The sequence below is a fragment of the Tenrec ecaudatus genome, chromosome 14, assembly GCF_050624435.1.
Source record: "Tenrec ecaudatus isolate mTenEca1 chromosome 14, mTenEca1.hap1, whole genome shotgun sequence".
NCBI classification, from domain to species: domain Eukaryota; kingdom Metazoa; phylum Chordata; class Mammalia; order Afrosoricida; family Tenrecidae; genus Tenrec; species Tenrec ecaudatus.
In genome coordinates this window covers 36067584-36086467 of record NC_134543.1, presented here as the reverse complement: position 1 = coordinate 36086467, position 18884 = coordinate 36067584, and the positions used below count along the sequence as shown (strand labels likewise).

The following is an 18884-nucleotide window of genomic DNA, read 5'->3' as shown; positions in this document are numbered from 1 at the left end:
GTGTTGGGCTCTGCCAACTGATTGTTCGCCATCTGAGCCCCCGCTGCAGGAAGAAAGGTGAGGCGGTATGCTTCTGGGAAGATCGGCAGCCCTGGAAACCGCTGGAGCAATTTGACTCAGTCCTACGGGCTCACTCGGTGTCAGAACCAACTCACGGCAGCAAGTTTTTCATTGCCAACCAGAAAACTAACATTCATCTTCCTTTAGTAGAAATGATATCATAAAATAGCTCACCAGTCCTTAAAGGTTCTGTAGAACCACAGGAGATGTGAGAACGGGTTAACGATACTGATTCTTTTCATGAGGGAATGACCCTCCTTCCCTTGTAAGCAAATGCCTTCCAAGGATACACCCGTTGCTGAAAGCAATTCTGATATTTCTTCTTAGCTGGTATGTCAGTCAACTGTTGCGACAGTAATGCTTTGTGGCAAGTCAAAGATTTCACAGGCCGACAGCAATAAGCATTGAACTCATAGGCACAGGGATCTCTGAGGGCAATGGGCCCAGCTGGGCAGCTGTGCTTCAGGGACGCCCACCATCCTCCGGGACAGCAGACCAGCGTGGGTGTGTCTTGCTGTGGCACTGGCAGAGCGTAAGTGGACAAGGACAACTGTGTGAGTCTTCTTGTGGGCTAGGCTGGAAACTAACGTAACCTACTTCCCAGAGCCAACCATGAGGCCAAACCCACAGTCAAGGGCCACAGGAAACACTCCACTCCTTAGTCAGAAGACATGCAGCCACACAACAATGGGCATGGATACAGGCCGGAGTGAAGAGTGGGAGTCCGCCACACAACACCCCTAGACAGTTAGCATGTTCAGCAGCAAGTTGTTTTGAATGTCCCCTCTCCTCACTTATCAGCGTGGCTCAGGTTAAACGACCAGGCCGTTATGTGCAAACGGAGGATGCTCACCTCAGATCACACACTGGAAGATGCTTACATCATTACACGACTTTCAGACCACTTTGATCATTAGTGTGCGGCACAGCCAAATGGACACATAACCTTGACCATTGTCGCCAGCGTCCCTCCCAGACATATCACTCATGCACAGAACAGTCAGGCAGTGGTTTGTTTACTATTTCTGTAAATGCAAAACGTCAGGTAGCAAGGCCGTCAATAAGTGAGGAGTAGTTATATATTCAGAGATGGTCGATCCTTCTAAGGGTGACTTGGTCTAAATTTGATTAATAAAATTCGAACATCAGTCTTGGCTACGTTTGGACAGGAAAGTAGCTGTTTGAGTGGGTGGCATAAAATATGGAGATTTCTTTCTAGAAGCATTCAGGAGCAGAATCAGCGTATGACAGACACTTCAGAGCGACCATTCTGAATAGGGTCAAATTCATTGTAGCATTTCCTTTAGAAATAATCTTTGATTTAAATAGCCCTTCTGATTTATAGTCCTATGTTCCTACTTTGCCTCGACATTTGAACTAACATGGGACATGTGCTTTGTGTGCAGCTTCTCATTGCCAAGTCCCCTCTGGCTCCTTTCGTCTCGTTTGCCTACACCATCAAGGAGGAAGGCCTCGCTCTCCAAGGTAAGGTCCTTGAGTACGCCACTTCTTCAAAGTGCTCATCGCGCAGTCTGCCGCCCAGTCATTGCCAGTGGTGATGACCAGTATGGGAACTTCAGGACAGAATCAAAGGCCAGAACTGACCGATGCTAGATGGCAGTTGCAGCAAGAGTTTGACAGACGACTGACGTGCGGTTGAGGGAGAACTACAGAGTTTCATAACAACCAAAGAAAGAGTCTCTAACTTAGAAACTTCCCAGCCCCGGTGGTCCTCAGTGTGAGGAACTGGCCGGTAAGGTCTGGCACCCGTGGGGGAGGAGCCAGCACTGCCTCCCGGCCATCTCCCTGGAGGGGCTGAAGAACCATCTAGACTGACAGCCTGGGGGAACACTTTGTCATCCATCCATGAGCCTGACAGTCCCTTTCTCCTTCTCTTTCCTCTATTCCCTTTCTGGGTTTTCAAGTCCTAGCAGGGCCTTTCCCTTGGGGACCAGGCCTTGCAGGCCTGTACCCTGCGGTACAGGACATGGAAGTAGAGTTCTGGCTCAGAGTGAAGTACCTTCAACTTGAAGCTCACCTGACCTACAAGTGGTGTCTCCGTCCTAGTTGCTGGATACTCTGGGGACAGTGGTGTACCCCTGCAGCCTCGCAGCTTGACAACCCCTCCCAACTTAGAAGAGTCAACCCACGGGGTCACTGACTTCTCCTTTGTGAGTTCAGGGTCCCACAGAGGCTCTCAGATCCACATCTGTTGTCCACTGACAGGCAAGAGGCCTCACCCACAGAGATGTGAAGGTAGCATGTGGCCTTAGACCACAGGGGAGCATATCGCCATCGCTGCCCTTGGCAAGAACATCAGCCCTCTAGGAGGGTGCAGGTTGAGTAGTTTCAGTTTGTGAAGTGGGGGGAGGAGCCCCTGAAATGCTCCCGGGCGAGGATGGAGCTGGGATTCTATGCGGCAGGATGGAGAGTACGCGTTTCTGGCTGCAGCCTTCCCAAGCCTTCCCTTCCTCCCCTTCTCAAATGTCTGCTGCTGAATGGACCCGGTCAGCAGCGAGCTTGTTTGGCAGAGCTCAGCTCCGCAGCAGGGACTCTCAGGTCCAGGGAAATTTGGGCTCAGAACTACTGACCTCTGGCTCTTAGCCTTTGCCTTCTGCTATCTGAGTTCCTTAGTAAATATTTCTTTTTAACAATCGCAAATACTGTTTTCTGACAAAGAAGCAGAGATTGTAAGAGCAGATTAGGCAAAGCAAACAGCAGGCCCCTTTGGTACATAGTCTCTAAGGGTGTCGAGCTGGTGAGCAACCAGCAGGCTGGGTTTGTAGTTGCCTGGTGCGTGGTGTGGCTTTGGACACATCAGCTTTGCGGTTTCCTTAAAGATTAGAGTTCGAGTCAGGAGTGATTTTAGGGAATTCGGTGGACGATTTCCAGGGGCAGGAAAGCCCGTGCTACTCACATAACCTGTGAAGCTGGCGTGACGCCTGCATCTTGATCCCTGGACATTTGGGCAAATAGCCTTTCCAGTGCCTGATCTCGCTGCCTTCGAGTCGATTCCACTTCATAGCGACTCTGTAGGCGAGGAGAGGACTGACCGGTGGCTTCCCAAGACTGGAACTGCTTACGGGGTTGAAAAACCACATCTTCCGCCCACGGAGTGACTGGTGGATTTAAACTGCTGACCTTGTGGTTAGCAGTCCAGTCCCTAACCACTCGGCCATCAGGGTTCTTAGAATAACCCTTGTGGGAACAAGATCCACAGATTTGCCTCCCTGGTGCTTACTGCTCAGTGCATGGTTTTTGACAGAGAAGAGGAAGCCGTGCAGAAGAAAGCGGAAGACAAGAATAGCAGCACTGGGCAGAGGTTAAAAAAGCCAGGCGCAGCTGTTAGACAAGATTGTAAAGTAGAAGAGAAGATGCGTTACTGAAAGAGGCGGTCCTGGACCGCCTATTTCTCTACTGCACATGCCCCCCACCCCCATCCTCACCCCAGGCTGAACCTTTCTCTCTGAGGTTTTCTGGGAACCATGGAGCCCACCTGCCGCTATCACAAGGTCACTGAGTTCAACCCTCTCAGCACCGCCGCCTTTCCTATTGCAAGGTGCTCCCAAGATTTGAGGGCAAGCCAAAAGGATCTCTGCTCCCTAAAAAAATGAGGGTCGGAGATTGGAAAGAGCCTTTCTTTGCATTTCCGTTGCAGCTGTGAGCGAGCTCGAGGAGCACTCCGGGGTCCTCGTCTGGTTAGTTTGAGAAGGAGAGTGTTGGCCTTGATTCCCTGCTTTTCAAGTGTGTTGACACCATTGGTGGGTCTGAAAGCCAGGCTCCTGGATCACAACCAGCGTTTGAAAAAATGAAATAGAGGTGACTAGAAAGCGCTGGCATCTGTCACACATACTGTACTCTTTCATGAGCTAATTGTTGCGTGAGTTAGTGCTCGGGTGTGCGCACGGGTGTGAATTATGAAGTTGTGGGTGAGGCTGCCAACGTAAAGTGTCTTTCTGACTTGGATTATAGTAGACAGCCCAGAGGATCGGTCGTGGCCTCCCCAGTTCCGCTTGACCTGATCCTTTTAGGAAATGGTGTATTTCTCATTCACTTAGCTGTGCCCGCTCATATTGGCAGAGGAAGTGTTGCTTTGCTGTTTTTTCCACTCTCACCAGCCATCGGAACAAAACAACAGCAATCAAATGCCTGCCCGTGCCCGCAAATGTAAAACAGGGGCATCTCTGATCCCCGAGCGCTGCCCTTAGGAAAGTGCCTACAGCCCAAAGCCAAGGAGCCATTCTTGTTGGAGGACTCTGCCCATGTGGTCGCTCCAACTTGGTTTGGAAGATGGCACTTGGGCTCTGGGGGAATATCTGTCTGTCTGCGGGACATAGAGACAGTGAGGGGAGAGCTGTAGGAGGGATGGCAGCTTTGGTCTGAGCAACAGAAAGAAGGGCTGCCCAGCCCCTTGTTGCTTGGCATCACGGTCGCTGATAGAGTCAGCTTGGAACAGTGAAAAAGAACGATCCCAACAGGCTAATCCTGGGGACAAAGGTGTGGAGTGATGGGGGGGGGGGGGACTGTATGTGGAAAGGAGCCTTCTGTGCCTTTAGTCCCTTGGCAAGTTCTGATCCCCTTGGCAAGCCCCAAGATTCCCCCCAGTCTGCTAACCAGGTCTTCCGATACCTGAAGAGCCCCCGAGTGCCTAAGGCAGCGGGACTGAAAGGTGAGGTGAGTGTGATTTATGGGCTCCAGAGGCCATTCCCTCGCTGCTTCTGAGGGATTAGGATGCTGAGAACAGTCAAGAGAGAGGGCCTTTACCCTGCCCTCCCCTTTGTTCCCTGCTCATGGGGGAACAATAAAACCGCAGGCTGGTGAGATGGAGGGGCTGGGTAGAGATTTCTCAGGCTGCTTTTTGACACACTTGAAGGAGCCATTCCAGGCTATTGTTGCCGTAAAATGGAAAGCGGAACTATTCTCCTTTTGGAAAGAGAAAGGGAAAGTACCCCCCCCCCCAGCATCTTTAGGAGGCCGCCTGGTACAGGCCATCAGCCTGGGAATGCCATCCTGTTCACATTCTGCTTTGTTCAGTATTTGCCCAGCATGCTGGCCTCTGGTGGCTGGCCCCAGGCCCCAGGAAAGGCTTGCGCCTCAAAGGATAGCCACCCAGCATCCTGGCCTCTTGGAATTTGAGCGGGACCACGCCCCAAGCAGGAGAACTCAGTTCATCCGCGCAATTGAAGATGGATAGGGTGGGAAAAGGGGCTTGTGACCCCAGTTTTCCTTTTGTCCCCAGAGTTCACCGTGAAAGCCCCAATGCCCACCCAATGGGAGAACTTCGAGATCTGGCTAACCCTAGATGAAGCTAAGGCATGTTGAGACTTAGTGGAAACTTTGGGGAAGTAGGCAGTCTATGGGAATTGCCTCTAATGGGGTTGACCCCCAGCAGCATTTGACTGCTTCTGGTGGAAGAAGAGGTTACAGGTGAGCTCCAACTTGATCCACATCTGGTGGGGTATCCTTTACATCCTCAGCAAACATTGTGCCACTCAGAGCAAGCCTGGGACCCCTGGGCCTCTTGCGACATGGCCCAGGAAGAGGGGTTCTGTCCCTGAAAGGAGCCAGATTGTGACTGATGCTGCTGGAGGCTCAGGCAAAAGCCCCGGGGTCTGGGGTTCCCACTGCCATCTGGCTCTCCTGGTGAAGAAGCAGCTCCTGCCCGAGGGCTGAGTGGGAGGAAGCAGAGGATTGGGCTGAGGGTCCTCAGTATTTCTTTTCTCTCTTGCTCTCTGCACTTCCATCTTTTCCTCTAGAGGACATTTGGGAACCAAAAGTCAAGATTTTGTTATAGCCAAGCTTTGTTATATTATGTTTGGTTTGGATTTACACATGTAGAAAGTGTTTTGTTTTGTTTTTTAAAAAGAAAAGAAAGAAAGAAGAAGAAAAGGATATATGTCAAGCCCCAGAGAGCCTTTACTTCTGGGAAGTTAAAAAAATACAGACAGAAGATAAGTCTTAGTCTCTTGGTGAGACACAGCATGCCTTTCGTATATATGTGTAATTTAATCACATTCCGGTTTGACAGGTTGAATGTGACAGCTGGCCTCTGCTCGTTTGAGTTTGAATACGTAGCATAAGCCCAGGGCTTGAAGAACCTCTTGGGAGACCCAGGACACCCTGAGAGAGAGCAGGGCAGATGCTGGAAGGGAGGCGGTTTTCCTATTCCTTTATCCACGTAATGCAGGAAATCAGAAGAATCCAGAAAGCAAGGAAACAGTGAATTAGTTTTTTAAGAGCTAGAAAATGATGTGCCTTGTTTTGCTTTGCTTCCACATTCAAGGAGAGTTGTTTAGTTGGGGTTGGAAGCTCATCCGAAGAGGCATTCATCTCCTCTACTTGTCCCTTGTCGCACTCGGCTCTTCCACCCCATTTTGTTAGTCACTGTCACGAAGCCAACTGGATGATTGATTGAAAAGCTCTTCCCTCCCCCGCCCCCTCAAATCCAACCGTGTGAGTCCATCGGTTTGAGTTTGAGTTTGAATCAGCCTCTCATTTTCTTTTCTTTATCTTACACAATAGTTTTATTGTTGTTGTTTTAGAAATCATTTTATTGGGACTTTTGACAACCCATATATCAATTATATCAAACGTATTTGTATATATGCTGCCATCATCATTTTCAAAATATTTTCTTTCGACTTGAGCCCTTGGTATCAGCTCCTCATTTCCCCTCCTCCACTCTCCCAAGCTTGTGACCCCTTGATAAATGATCAATTATTATTGTTTTCAGATCTTACACCGTGCACTGTCTCCCTTCACCGATGTTTCTGTTGTTCCTCCCCCTTGGAGCAGGGGGACGGGTTTATATGTAGATCATTGTGATAGGCTACCCCTGTCTCTCCCTTACCCCACATTCCTCCTACCCTCATGGAATCACTACTCCCATTACTGTTCCTGGGGGAGTTATCTGTCCTAGATTCCCTGTGTCGAGAGCTCTTATCTGTACCAATGTACATACTCCTGCCTATCCAGATCTGTAAGGTAGAACTGAGGTCATGATAGTATGTGTGGTGGGGGGAGGAAACATTAAAGAACTAGATGAATAGTGTGTGTTTCATCAGTGCTATACTGCACCCTGGCTGGCTTGTCCCTTCCATGTGACCCTTCTGTGAGGGGATATCCAATTGTCTACAAATGCAGCCACCCATCTTAAAAGTGTTCTGCCTGATGGACTGGAAATGACCCAGAAGATTTGGGATCCGCCCCCCCGCCCCCCAGGTATGGCGGTTTCAGCCAGGTCATTACCACTCATGGACCTAGAAAGACTGGCATCCTGGAGCAAGAGGAGTGAACTCCCTCTAGAAGGCACAGAGAAGGGGACAGCATAGGCCCGTCCCATTGCCCCTGGTGTGCCAGGGGCTACTGAAGCCCCAGGAAGCTAGTCTAGGGCCCAGCCCTGGGCCACTGAAGCCCCAAGAAGCTAGTACAGGGTCCAGCCATGTTCATTTCTGCTTTTGCCCACTTCTTGGCAAGGGACTTGCTTCCCAAAGGAAATGAGGGGGACCGCCCCACCTCTGTCTAGTTGTCATCTCCTCTTTCAATGTTCACTTCACACTCCCTCTTTCCTTGGCACCTTCCCATTCTGGTCGCTGTTTTTCTCCTCTGTCTATTAGCCCTCAAAGAGAGATTTTTGTTTGCAATGTGGAAAAAGAGCAGTTCTGAAAAGACTAAAATAAGCACCCATGCACCAAGCATCCAAAATGGACTAACTTCCAAGTGTGCCCTTATTTGTTTGTTTGCAATTTTGGATCCCAGCAATAAAACTTGACAACGGTCAAAGCTCCTTTGTACATGTCCCTTCCCCAGACCCCTCTCCTTCCCAGATGTCACACTCCCCAGGGTCTGACATGCATCCTCAGCCTCAATTGTTAAAAACTTTTCTGCATCTGTGACTCCAAAGGAAAGGTAACATGACGACTTGTTTTGAATGCCTCCTAAAATTTGTATAAGTGGCTTATTATTCCACAACTTGCCTTGGTCATATGTCCATGCTGTGACATATAGATTGGGATTTTCCCCCTGGAATTGAGGGGTCCACATTCACTGCGTAAATATGCTGCTGTACTTGATCGTTCCATTGTCCATGGAGATCACTAATGGTTCTAACTTAAGGGACGTAATGGCACGTGCCTCGCTATGCAGATTTGAGGGTCCTGTAGATATAGATCAAAAAGTAGAATGACTGGTCAGGGCTATACACAATTTCATCTTTACAATATATTCCCAAATTTCTCTCCAAAGAGGTCTAGCCATCTGTTGCCCTCTGCAGGCAATTACCCTGTGCAGCTATGTGGAGCTGTAAGCTTGACATGTTTCCACAGTCCGTCTCCTTAAGCATGTTTGATGGGTGCCTTTTTTCTCTGTGTCGCTACAGTGTAAGCCTTAGTGCAGCTTCTGGTTGGGTCTTCTGTACAGTGGGCGTGCTTTTTCTATCGCTCAGTGACAAACTGGCACACACGACTTTACTTCCCCAAAGTTAACTTCATGTTCTTCCAGAGGAGAACTTGCTGTCTCATCCAATACCCTTGTCTCAGGTGAGGGTATGGAGTTCCCAAAGGTAAAGTCATGCCTGTTCCACCGCCTTAAATTTGGGTTTTTAATCCCCTTCCAAGTACTTGGAAGTACTGGGCACCTAAGTTTAAAGAAAAATCAGAAATGGGTTTGGACCCCCTTCTCTTTCCCTCTGGTGGCCCCATGGTGACTCTCAGAGGCCTCGTGGCCCTGCTAAGGCACTCTTGAATTCTGAACATCTAAGTTACAATGGCTCATTCACACAGTACAGTGGGCCCTCAAGAAACTCAGAACCAGGGCGTAGTTGGGTTGGAAATTTGGCTGGGTATAGCCACAACCCAAGGCACCCGTGGCAACAAGGCAAGGGTTAGTGCGTTCCTGCGTGGCATTGTGGGCGTGCGGGGCATGACTCCGCTGGCCGCTCTGTTACCGAGGAACGTTTCATTGCAGGCCCTGGATTGCAATTAGATTGGATCCGCACTTCTCTTTCTTTGGCTGTCTGTGCAAAGCTAGTCCTTGGTGTGGGTGAAACCCAGGTACTAATACCCGAAGACGCTAAATCAATTCAGGTTGTTGATTTCTCTTTTTAAAACCTCTTCCAAAGAACTCGGTGTTCTTTCTTGACTATGACTCAATCTCCACTTCAGTGAGCTCAGCTCAGCAAGCAGTTGTTAAACATCTATTGTTTGCAACCCATTCAGGGCTCAGGGGATATAAAGTTGAAAAACCAAGTGTTGTTGTTTAAATAGTCCTTAATTTTAGGAGCTCAATATTTATTATACGACACATACTTAAATGTGTTTTGACCAAAATAATCTCTTCTCTAGGTTAAAACAATAGAACACAAGAGGACGGAGGAGGAAACCTTATGTCCGCCAGGACAGCTGAGGAAGGTTCCTTCCTGGTAGTCCGCGTGACTTGAACCGGACCAGACATCAGCTCCCGAATTCTGACAAACCCACATTCCATTGTCTCTTGACAGGGGCCAGCTTCTTTGCCTGTTTGAGGGTCCGCTTGGGGAGTGGAGGGGGACTGATTCGTGCTATGTGATGCATGGTGAGTCAGGCTGACTCACTTCATTCCGCAATAACGTGAGTGTTGAGAGTCAAGAGTTCAGATCCTGAATCTCACTGTGGGGTGGAAGGAAATCACATAGCCTCACAGTGCTTCATTTTTGCTTTGTTTTCTTGTTGTTTTCCATCCTGATGGAGATCCTGCCGGTTACCTGGAGTACAAAGTGTTTTACGAACCTCGGGGAAAACAGACGTGCTTAAGAACTTCTTAATAGCAGCCCCGGCTTGGGCAACTTTGGCTTATTCGTCGCACCCCCAGACTTAGCATCGTCACGTGCTGTTCGCCAGCCATGCGTAGCTGCTATTTCCTTAGACTCGCCATGAGAACCAACACACGGTGCGCTGCCATAGAGCAGCATTCGGAAAGCCTTCCTGCCTACCTACTGGGGCTTCTGTCTTTCTGCAGCAAACGTGGCTGAGAGCTCGCGGTGCACGCACCGCTTTCTCCCCTTTGACATGCCCCCAGCTAGACTGCTTGAGAACCCGGCCTTCCCCGTCCAGATGTTTACCGAATTCTGAAGCCCCCTCCCGCCAAGGGCCCAAATTCCTTTGTTGCTCTCAAAATCATTCCCCACGGAGACTGACCGATGTCCTGAAGGATCCCTTCAATAGGGAGGATAAATGAAGGCAGATAAAGACATGACCCCCTGAGGCTCACCCACATCCACTCCAACAAAGGGGCTGAGGCACAACCTTGTAAGGAGCCCCTTGGTCAGCAGCGTCCCGACAAGAGGCCAAGTCTCCCCACAGGGCTGCTTTCAATGGCTTCCCTCCCGGTGGAAGGACTGGGCATTTGTCGAGGGCTGCGGCGAGCTAGGTATAGCACAAAACATCTAAATCATGGTCTCTGGCCTTTGTGAGCGCTTCCTGGCTATCGATGGCAGCTGGTTTTCTCAGGGGAAACTTGGTGTGTGTGGAGGGGGTGAGGGAGGGGGTGGAGTCGTGGAGCGACCCAAATAAGAATTCCCACTTCCCTGCATGCCCCCTTCCCACCCAGCAACCCCTTTGTCTGTAGCTATGGCCACCAAGCAGAGCTCCGGATTCTTCCCTCAGACCTGCTGGGATTCGCAGTGTCTCGGTTTGCCAGGCGGCGGTGAGGAAAGCTTTCTTGCCAGCCGGGAGAGAGAGGTCTGTGTATCTCTGGCAACGCGGGCCTCACCCTGTCCCTCCTGTCCTTCTTCTTAGGTTCACAGTGACCTTGGTGAGCAGTGGACACAGGCGTGATTTGTGAAATGAAGCAGGACCAGGCCGCGTCAAAGGAAACGGAAGTTACCATAATGGGGATTAATTCGTGGATTTCTGTTGAGTGGTTAACAGATTTGCCGCTGGACCGCTGAGCCCAGGCTTTCAGACCTGGCAGGGAAGGCGACCACGAGGAAACCTTTGTTCAAGTCTCGAGATGCATGGGAGCCTGTGCCGCCATAGGGTGACAGCCGGCATCACAGAAACGCTTTGCTCTTATACGGCACCTTTCAATGAGGCACCTCCAAGCGGCTTCACCACATTCACTCATTAAAGCTCACAATCCCCCATGGAGAGGAGGTGGATGACTAACAGGATTTGTAATTACAGGAGGGAGCATTTCCGAATAAAGTATTGTCCCTCAAATGAAAAGTAAATGTAAGGGAATTGGGTTCTCCAAAGAGTAACTGATTCAGAAATCAAGTCCTGGATAGATGGGGGAAGCGGGGGGTGGGTGGAGCATGGGCGTGGGGCTCTGCCCTCGTGTCAGATCTGTCAAAGGAAGGTCAATGGTCTCAGAATTCCCTGACAGGTTCGAATCCAACTGAGAATCGCTGCTCAGATGGCGTTAGGGGCATTTGGAAGGTCATTAGCCACATAACTATTGTGGTGTAAATTCACGTTTCTCTATTATGTGTTGTATAGACCCAGAGAATAAATAATGAGATTCATGCAGTATCTAATAAAAGATGGAATGATGCCTTTAGATTCAAAGGCCAATGCTGGGCTAGTCCCTGAGCACATAAATCAACTGGTGACCCAGAGAATAATGTAGTCATGATTCCCAGAAAACACCCAGCCCACCACGAGGTGACTGGCCAACACCTCAGACTGGGCTCAGTGCAAGGCTGGGGGCACTTCAGGGCTAGACCTTCAGTCTTCCTGGGACTGCTCATAGCCAAGTCCCAAAGGCCCTAGGTAGGCTGTCTGCAGGATCACTCTGTTATTTTCTTCCGAGATCTCTGTGGCCTTGGCGACGGGAATCAAGTCTTGTCCCAGTTTGTGTTCTCAAATCAAAAGATGGTGTGTGTGTGGGGTGGGGGTAGGGGGTTTCAAAGTTCAGCCATGGGCACCTCAGAAGCAAGCTTTGATGATGAGCTGAGAAACGAGCCGCCTGCAGTCCCACGGAGCACATTTCTACGCTGATGCACGTGGAGTCCCTATGCGGTGGGAGCCGCTTGACCGCACTGGTTTGGTTTTCCCAGGTTCAGTGGTTAGCGACCGAGGGACTGACTCAGTACGTGCTGAGCCCACACGAGGGGCCAAGTGCTAAAGCCAAATGCCAAAGCAATAGGTGATGGCCCCCAGCCTGGCGAAACGTGTTCTCATGATTGAGGTGGGGGGGACCCCCGGGCACAACCCGCTGTACAGGAAAGCAGAGTCAGGAAGTGGTTTGATAGCTGCCCGGGCCACATGCTACCGTGACAAAAGCGAAGAGATGCTTGTATTCAGCCGGAGTGAATCAGGGCAGTGATTCCCGAGGAACAGGCAGAGGGGCTGGGCCTGGGCCAGGGAGGGTTTTCATGGCCCAGGAAGAGGTAGGGGAGGCGGCCGCTCCAGGCAGTTTTTACTCCCTGTGCCTGAGATGCACTGGGAGCGGGAGCTTTCAGAGAATGTTTGGGAAAGGCAGCTGATGTTTCGCAGCTGATTAAGAGGTGCGCTTCCTGTGAATTCTTAGCTCCTGGGTTGGCTAATTGCAAACATAAAGAGTCTATCTGGGAAGCTGAGAAGGTTTTCTGTTTGGTTGCGTTTTTGTTGTTCTCTGCCAGTATTAATTTGGTCTCTCTCCACTCTCCTTGTCTAACCCGAGAGGCCAGCTAACAGCTCACATTTGAGAACGGGGCACCCAAAGGGGTTTGCAACATGTACCAAAAACAGGGCACCCAAAGCTGTTGATCTTCGCCCCACAGGTTCAGCGGTGGCTTCACCCTTGAGCCCAGGAAATGCAGAGACCGCTCTCCACGCCAGCCCACCTTCTCACCAACCCCAAACCAAACGTACCGCCATCGAGTCGATGCCGACTCATAGCGACCCTACAGGACAGGGTAGAACTGCCCCTGTGACTTTCTGAGACTGTAACTCTAAGGGAGTAGAAAGCCCCATCTTTCTGCCAAGGAGCAGCTGGTGGTTTCTAAACTGAGTGCAAACTTGGGTTAGCAGCCCAAGGCGTAGTGTCTGAAGGGGCTGCCCTCAGATGCACCCTGTTGCATCCTCCCGAGAAACTGCTGCGGCTTGCTCCTTCTTTTCAGATGAGGGGTGGAGGCAAGAGGACTGCATTCTCCTCGTAGACGGGAAGGAATGTGCGTCTCAACTCAGGCAGTCTTACTCCCTCCTCCTCTGTCACTCCCCCCCCCCACCCCATGTTGTAGTTCTGTTTGTACCTATCAGGACCTCTTTCTCTCCCCTGTGCGTCACTGAGGCACAGAATGTGCACACAGCAGGGTCTCGGTGAATACTAAGTGTTGTTCCCGTAGAAAGACTCACCCGAAGGAACACTAGGTCTGCTCTCTGATGTGCGCCGTGGCTGCACGGGTGCTGAGAGGCTGCGGTTCGGTTCCGAAGGACTCCCATCCCGCCCCTTCGCACTTCGCCAGGTTAAGCAGTTAGGAGACAGGCACAGGGAAGTTGCCCTGGGAAGTGTTCTCCAGAAAGACAAGAGCGTGGCTGCAACAATGGACACCAACATAATTGTGAGGGCAGGGCAGGACCAGGCAGCCCTTCCTTCTGCTGTGACCGGTCGCTATGAGAGGGAGCCAACGTGACAGCACTTAACAAAAACATCCTGGTAGGGCGTCCTAGCAGCCATGTGGAGGACGGGGCAGCAGGCAGTCTTATTCTGTTGTTCAGAGTCACTTAGAGTCCCTGAGGAGAAGCCACATGGACCTACCCCAATGCAGCCCTGGGTGCTGAAGCAGCCGTGTGGAGAACCCTGCCAGCGCTGAGATGCTTACACGTTCACTGACTCGGCTTTCCTCCTGTAGTCGGTGTCATTGTGTGTGTGTTGTGAGATGGAGGAGGACTTTGTGGATTGGTGTTGGACATATAGGCTAATGTTGGACTTGTGGGCTTGGGCAGCACTGGGTTGGGGTGTTTTCTTGATGTGTACTTATCCTTTATATAAAACTCTCTCTTATTCATATGAGTTTCTGTGGATTGTTTCTCTACTGGACCCAGACTGACACAGGTTGGAACCGGCTCGATAGCACCCTAACCATGGTGCTGCGTAGACACCCTCTCATGTGGAAACGCACACAGGTGGCTAAGTCCAACTTGAACTCCCTAACAGTTCTCGTGCCTGTGGGGTCGCCCTGATCTGCTGCTGCATTCCTGGTGAAGACTGAAGTCCGTGCTGCCTCTCAGCCCTCCGAGTGACTACTTCTGCGCTCACCCCAGAGGTGCTGAATTCCATACAACCCAAAAACCAAACTCACTGCCATCCAGTCAGTGCTGACTGGTAGCGACCCCCTGGGGGTTTCTGAGACTGTCAGTGTTGATGGGAGTAGAAAGCCAAGGTTTTCTCCTGAGCTGCTGGTCCCAGCCCAACCCCTCACCATGCCTGGTGTCTCCTATGACGTCTGTGATGAGCAGACCAAAGCGATAGCGGAGACAGGATTGTTAAACTTGGCTTAGCCAAAATTTGGCTTGCCAAGGAGCATTCTGGAGGTGGGAAATGAGGATTAGAGAGTGAGGGGAGTGAGAGATTGCCGCGGGAAAATGCAAAGCTCCGATTCTGGCCTGGAAAAGTGTGGTCTAAGAACCAAGTGGGAGCATCAGCTTCTCCAGGCTTTGGTGCCACTGTGCCCCCTGGCCGTGAAAGGACTGGATGCTGCCACAGAGGCCTCTTCTACCTGAAGAGAAGCAAAAAGCTCTCCGCGCCTCTTGGCTGAATATCCTAAGTGTACGAAGAAGCCCGTTGCCTACCTCTTGGATTTTCCAAGTGGAGGCGGAGCACAGCACCTCCGGAGATCCAAATCGATCCTCAACGAGGAGAGGCCAGTAGATTGCTGGGGAGAAGTCAAGGCCAACTTGGTTCTGTTGCATAACCAAAGCCTTGGCCCCAAGTCTCAGTGACTGAAAGTCTGCATAGGTGTGAGAGGCAGGCACTCCAGGGAAACGCTCCTCTGTGTGACGATGCCACTGTGTGTCAGTATCCACAGGCACTTCCACAGGTGGCCCACCTGAGGAGGAGAGGGGCTGAACACTAGGTGCTACTCCCAAGAAATGCCACGCAACCTTTCTTGTCTCCAGGCCATGTGGATACCTGCCCCCTTAACTTGGAGGAGGGCAAGTGCACCCCCTGTATTTGGCTCAGGAGAGGAGACCTAGTTATCAGTGAGGGTCTGTCATGTCTGCCAGGAGCGGGAATGCCCAGTGGGCTGGCAAATGTGTCCCTCCTTCACATTTACTCCGTATCTGTGCCTGTCCTTGGGGTCACTTGGTGAATATGGAAGAACTAAGGCAGTGCTAAGGAAGAGAGGTCAAATCGTTTCCCAGCCTGTATCCAGGAAAAACCCAGTTAAGCTTGGATGCTGTACCCATGGAGCGACAGGACACTCCCCACGCTGGGGACAGATGGTGGCTTGGAGGGAGCCCTGGCCTGATTGCAGGAGCACATGTAAGACGGAGCAAGTCCTTTTGAGTTTCTTGGGACCATCATGCTTTGTGCGAAAAACCTTCTGGGAAAGGGCCCTTCCACCTCTATTGCTGACCTCGTTGCCAGACATGATTCAAATCCCCTCTAAGCCCCGTGATTTTTCCAGAGAGCAGCTCTCCCAGCAGCAGAAAGAAACTTTCCCTTCTTCTTCTTCCTGTAATGAATTTCTGCTCCGAGTGAGCTCCTTCCATGTGTTTTCAGTCAAGTACGGATGGCAGCCTTGCGGGAGGGGTGGGGCGTGGGGGGTTTTCCAAGAGCCTGTGGACATAATAGATGAGGTCTCACATGGACAAGAGCTGCTCTCAATTTGTCTCCCAGTCCAGCTCTCTCGGAGATGAGAAACGATTCTAGAGCGCTTGTCCGTGAACCAGCATTTCTTTTACACACTTTTCGCTCCTTTTAACTAGGCACAAAGTCCCCGTTCTCTAAGCCTTCCTCGGAGAGATTTGTAGACCTGAATCTTAAAAAGGACTTAACTCTCTCAGACCAGACCAGTTCTTTGTAGATGTCAAGACTTCCTCTCTTCGGGCCTCAGACACAGCATTGGCTGACCCCGAAATCGTTTAGAAGAAAGAAAGAAATTAGGTCACACCATTTCCTGCCTGAAACCTAATCTCAAGCACACAAGATGCTTCCAAGCAGTCAGTGGTGGCAGACGATGTGTGCTCAGAACCAGCCTCCTCGTTCTCCTCTAAGTAAAGGGCTTCAGACAGCAGTTCTGCTGTTTACTTGCATACCCAGAACTTGTGCTCACTGCTAGAGTTGGGCTCTTTTCATGGGAAAGAAGTGGTTCAGTTAGCTCAGGTGAAAGGGCACAGATGGTGTCGAATTGGAACGGAATTGGACCACTTCTGGACGCCCTGTGGATCCGCTGCCCGGGTGTGTCTGCTGCTCGCTGTATGTCTGCTCAAGGCAGCTCTGTCTCCGTACAGATCTGCCCTGTCCCTGCGGTTTTGCTTCGCCCCCTGCGCCCCAGCCTCTCACCTTCAGCGCCACTTCTTTTTGCTGGGTGTTTTGTAGTGAAAATTCTGAAAAGAGAATTGACTTGGCTTAGCCCCATCTTACCGCATCAATGGTCACTAGCCAACCAATTGGTTGAGGGCATTGCCCAAATCCCGTGATCAGGCAGTTCCGTGTAGGGACGCCAAGAGGACAAGACAATGGACTTGCGTTTGTTCTTTGGATCGTCAAACTTGACCACGGCAGGATAGCCAGTCTCTCTTTATTCTCCTCTTTCCCTTTGTCAGCACTGTAGACCTGACCTCTTCACACCTTGTCACAGCCCTAGGCCAGGTCATCATCACCCATCCCTGTTCATCCTTCAACCTCGAACTTGTTTTCCTGCATCTCACCTGGTTGACATGCCCAGTCACAAAGGTATAGGACTGCTGGAGCAGGAAGGTGAAACTGGAGGTTCACATCCACCCAGACACTTGGCAGAAAGGCCGGGTAGCTAGTCCAAAAATAAAAATGACAAATCAACCACTGAAGACCCTCTGGCACACAATGCCCAGCCCACACACATGGGGTGGCCAGGCCATAAAATCCATGGAGGGCATCTTGTTTTAAAGAGGGTTTGGGAGGGTGTGGTAATGGAAAGATCACCCCCCCTTGTTACTGTGGGACCCATGTACCTCTCCTACTTGCTCAGTGATGTGGAGTAAACTTCCTTCTCCCCCAAATCAGACATCAGTTTAAGCAGGAGAACGCTGACCAAGGAACACAGTGGGGAACGCTATTCTAGCTCCACTAATTCCCCAAACAGCTTATCCTTATGAGGATCCCAGTCCCATCTCAGCCTTCACCCCAGTCCTCCTAGTGCCCTGGTCCCAGATTCTTGAAGTCCCAAACAATCCATTTTTCACACTAAGCTTTAGAGCTCAAGGGAAGGACTCTTTTTATCTGGCCAATTGTGTTCTCCCAAGAAATCAAAGCCCTTCATGAAGAGTTCTCAAACTATAGCCTGCGGCCACATGCGGCCAGCCAAGGATATTTATCCAGGCCGCCAGGTGTTTTTGCCCCTTTTTGTCTTTTAATTCAAAATAAGACATGTGCAGTGTGCATAGGAATTTGTTCATAGTTTTTTTTTAAAAAAAAAAAACTATAGTCCGGCCCTCCAATGGGTCTGAGGGACAGTGTTTAGAAAGTTTGAGGACCCCTGCGTCTTCATGGACAACTAGTCACAAATCATGATGTGTCTGGAAGACCAGTCGGCTGTGGTGTGGCCCTATATCTGAAGGAGCAAATGAGCAATTGACCTTATATTTGAATGAGCTGATGAGCAATGACACTTTGTCTGGATTCCCACATGAACTAGAGGACTAGCGGAAACAATTGAATTATGACCCCAGCTTTTACCTTTACTCAGTAGATCTCATTATTGCCTTTAGAGCTTAGCCTTGGATGGTCAGGAGCCTGTCCCGGCCATCTATATTCAAATTTGAGCGCACAAGCCCAGCTACATAGTCCTAGAAATGTACAGGAACCTGGGCTTCCCTGCACTTTTCTGTATCTGAATTCTGTGTGTGTCAGCGTTGATCGAATCACCTGCAAAGTCTCACCCTGTGATTGACACTCTTATCTACTGATTGAAATCGCAAAGTTTCCCTAGGAGCCTATGAGAGCAGAGAAGGTGATCTAACAGTGCCTCTCAGCCTGATGCTGTGGGATTCTGGAGCCGGCTGCTCTGGACCACTTCCAGATTTCTGCTCCTTTCATTTAGAATCGGAGGTTGAAGTCTATTGCTATTGGCTGTCCCTGGGGTCTGAGAACCCATCTGGGGTTTGTCCAGCCTCTCACTTTGCCCCTGTCATCTGAACTCTGCAGTCATTGCTGAGCTCACAGCTTGGACTCGATGCAGAGACGGAGCAGAAACCAGACTGGCTTCCGCCCAGTTCTCTAGGCCCCACCGGGTTTAATCAGCAGCCACCCAGCTTCGTGGCAATAACAAGCCTCTCTAACTACAGCACCTGGAGCCAACTTATAGGAAGGCTTAAGATGAAGCAACGTTTTTAGTAATTTTTCTGACCATCATTATTAAAGCTGAGCTCAGAATCTTCAGACAAAAACAGATCTCTAAACCCAACCAACTAGCAAATAGGCCTATTGCTCAGTGTTTCTTGAACCATGTTAATATTTTCACGTCAGCTTCTCAGCGCCAAAGTTTCCTTGTGCTATAAACTATAGAAAATATAGCCTGATTGCAGATGCAGGGAGTGTTTGCCCCACCAGAGAAACCATAGAGAAACTGAGAGCTAACGTTTCTTAGCTGGTAACTCAAAAGGCCTTGTGGAAAGAGAAGTGGGTGAAGGAAGAACACGTGAAAAAAATACTCTGCTGCT

General features: G+C 50.4%; 1 protein-coding gene across 2 annotated transcripts in view; it reads left to right on the top strand.

Moving 5' to 3' along the window:
• Window positions 1-11313, top strand: part of RAD51B (RAD51 paralog B) — a 747597-nt gene extending 736284 nt beyond the window's left edge. For both annotated transcript variants that reach the window (XM_075530652.1, XM_075530653.1), the window contains exons 10-11: window positions 1467-1545; window positions 10833-11313. In XM_075530652.1, coding sequence (XP_075386767.1) covers window positions 1467-1545; window positions 10833-10843 — 90 coding nt within the window. In that variant the 3' untranslated portion in view covers window positions 10844-11313. The remainder of the gene's footprint in view (window positions 1-1466; window positions 1546-10832) is intronic.
• The last annotated feature ends 7571 nt before the right edge of the window (window positions 11314-18884 follow it).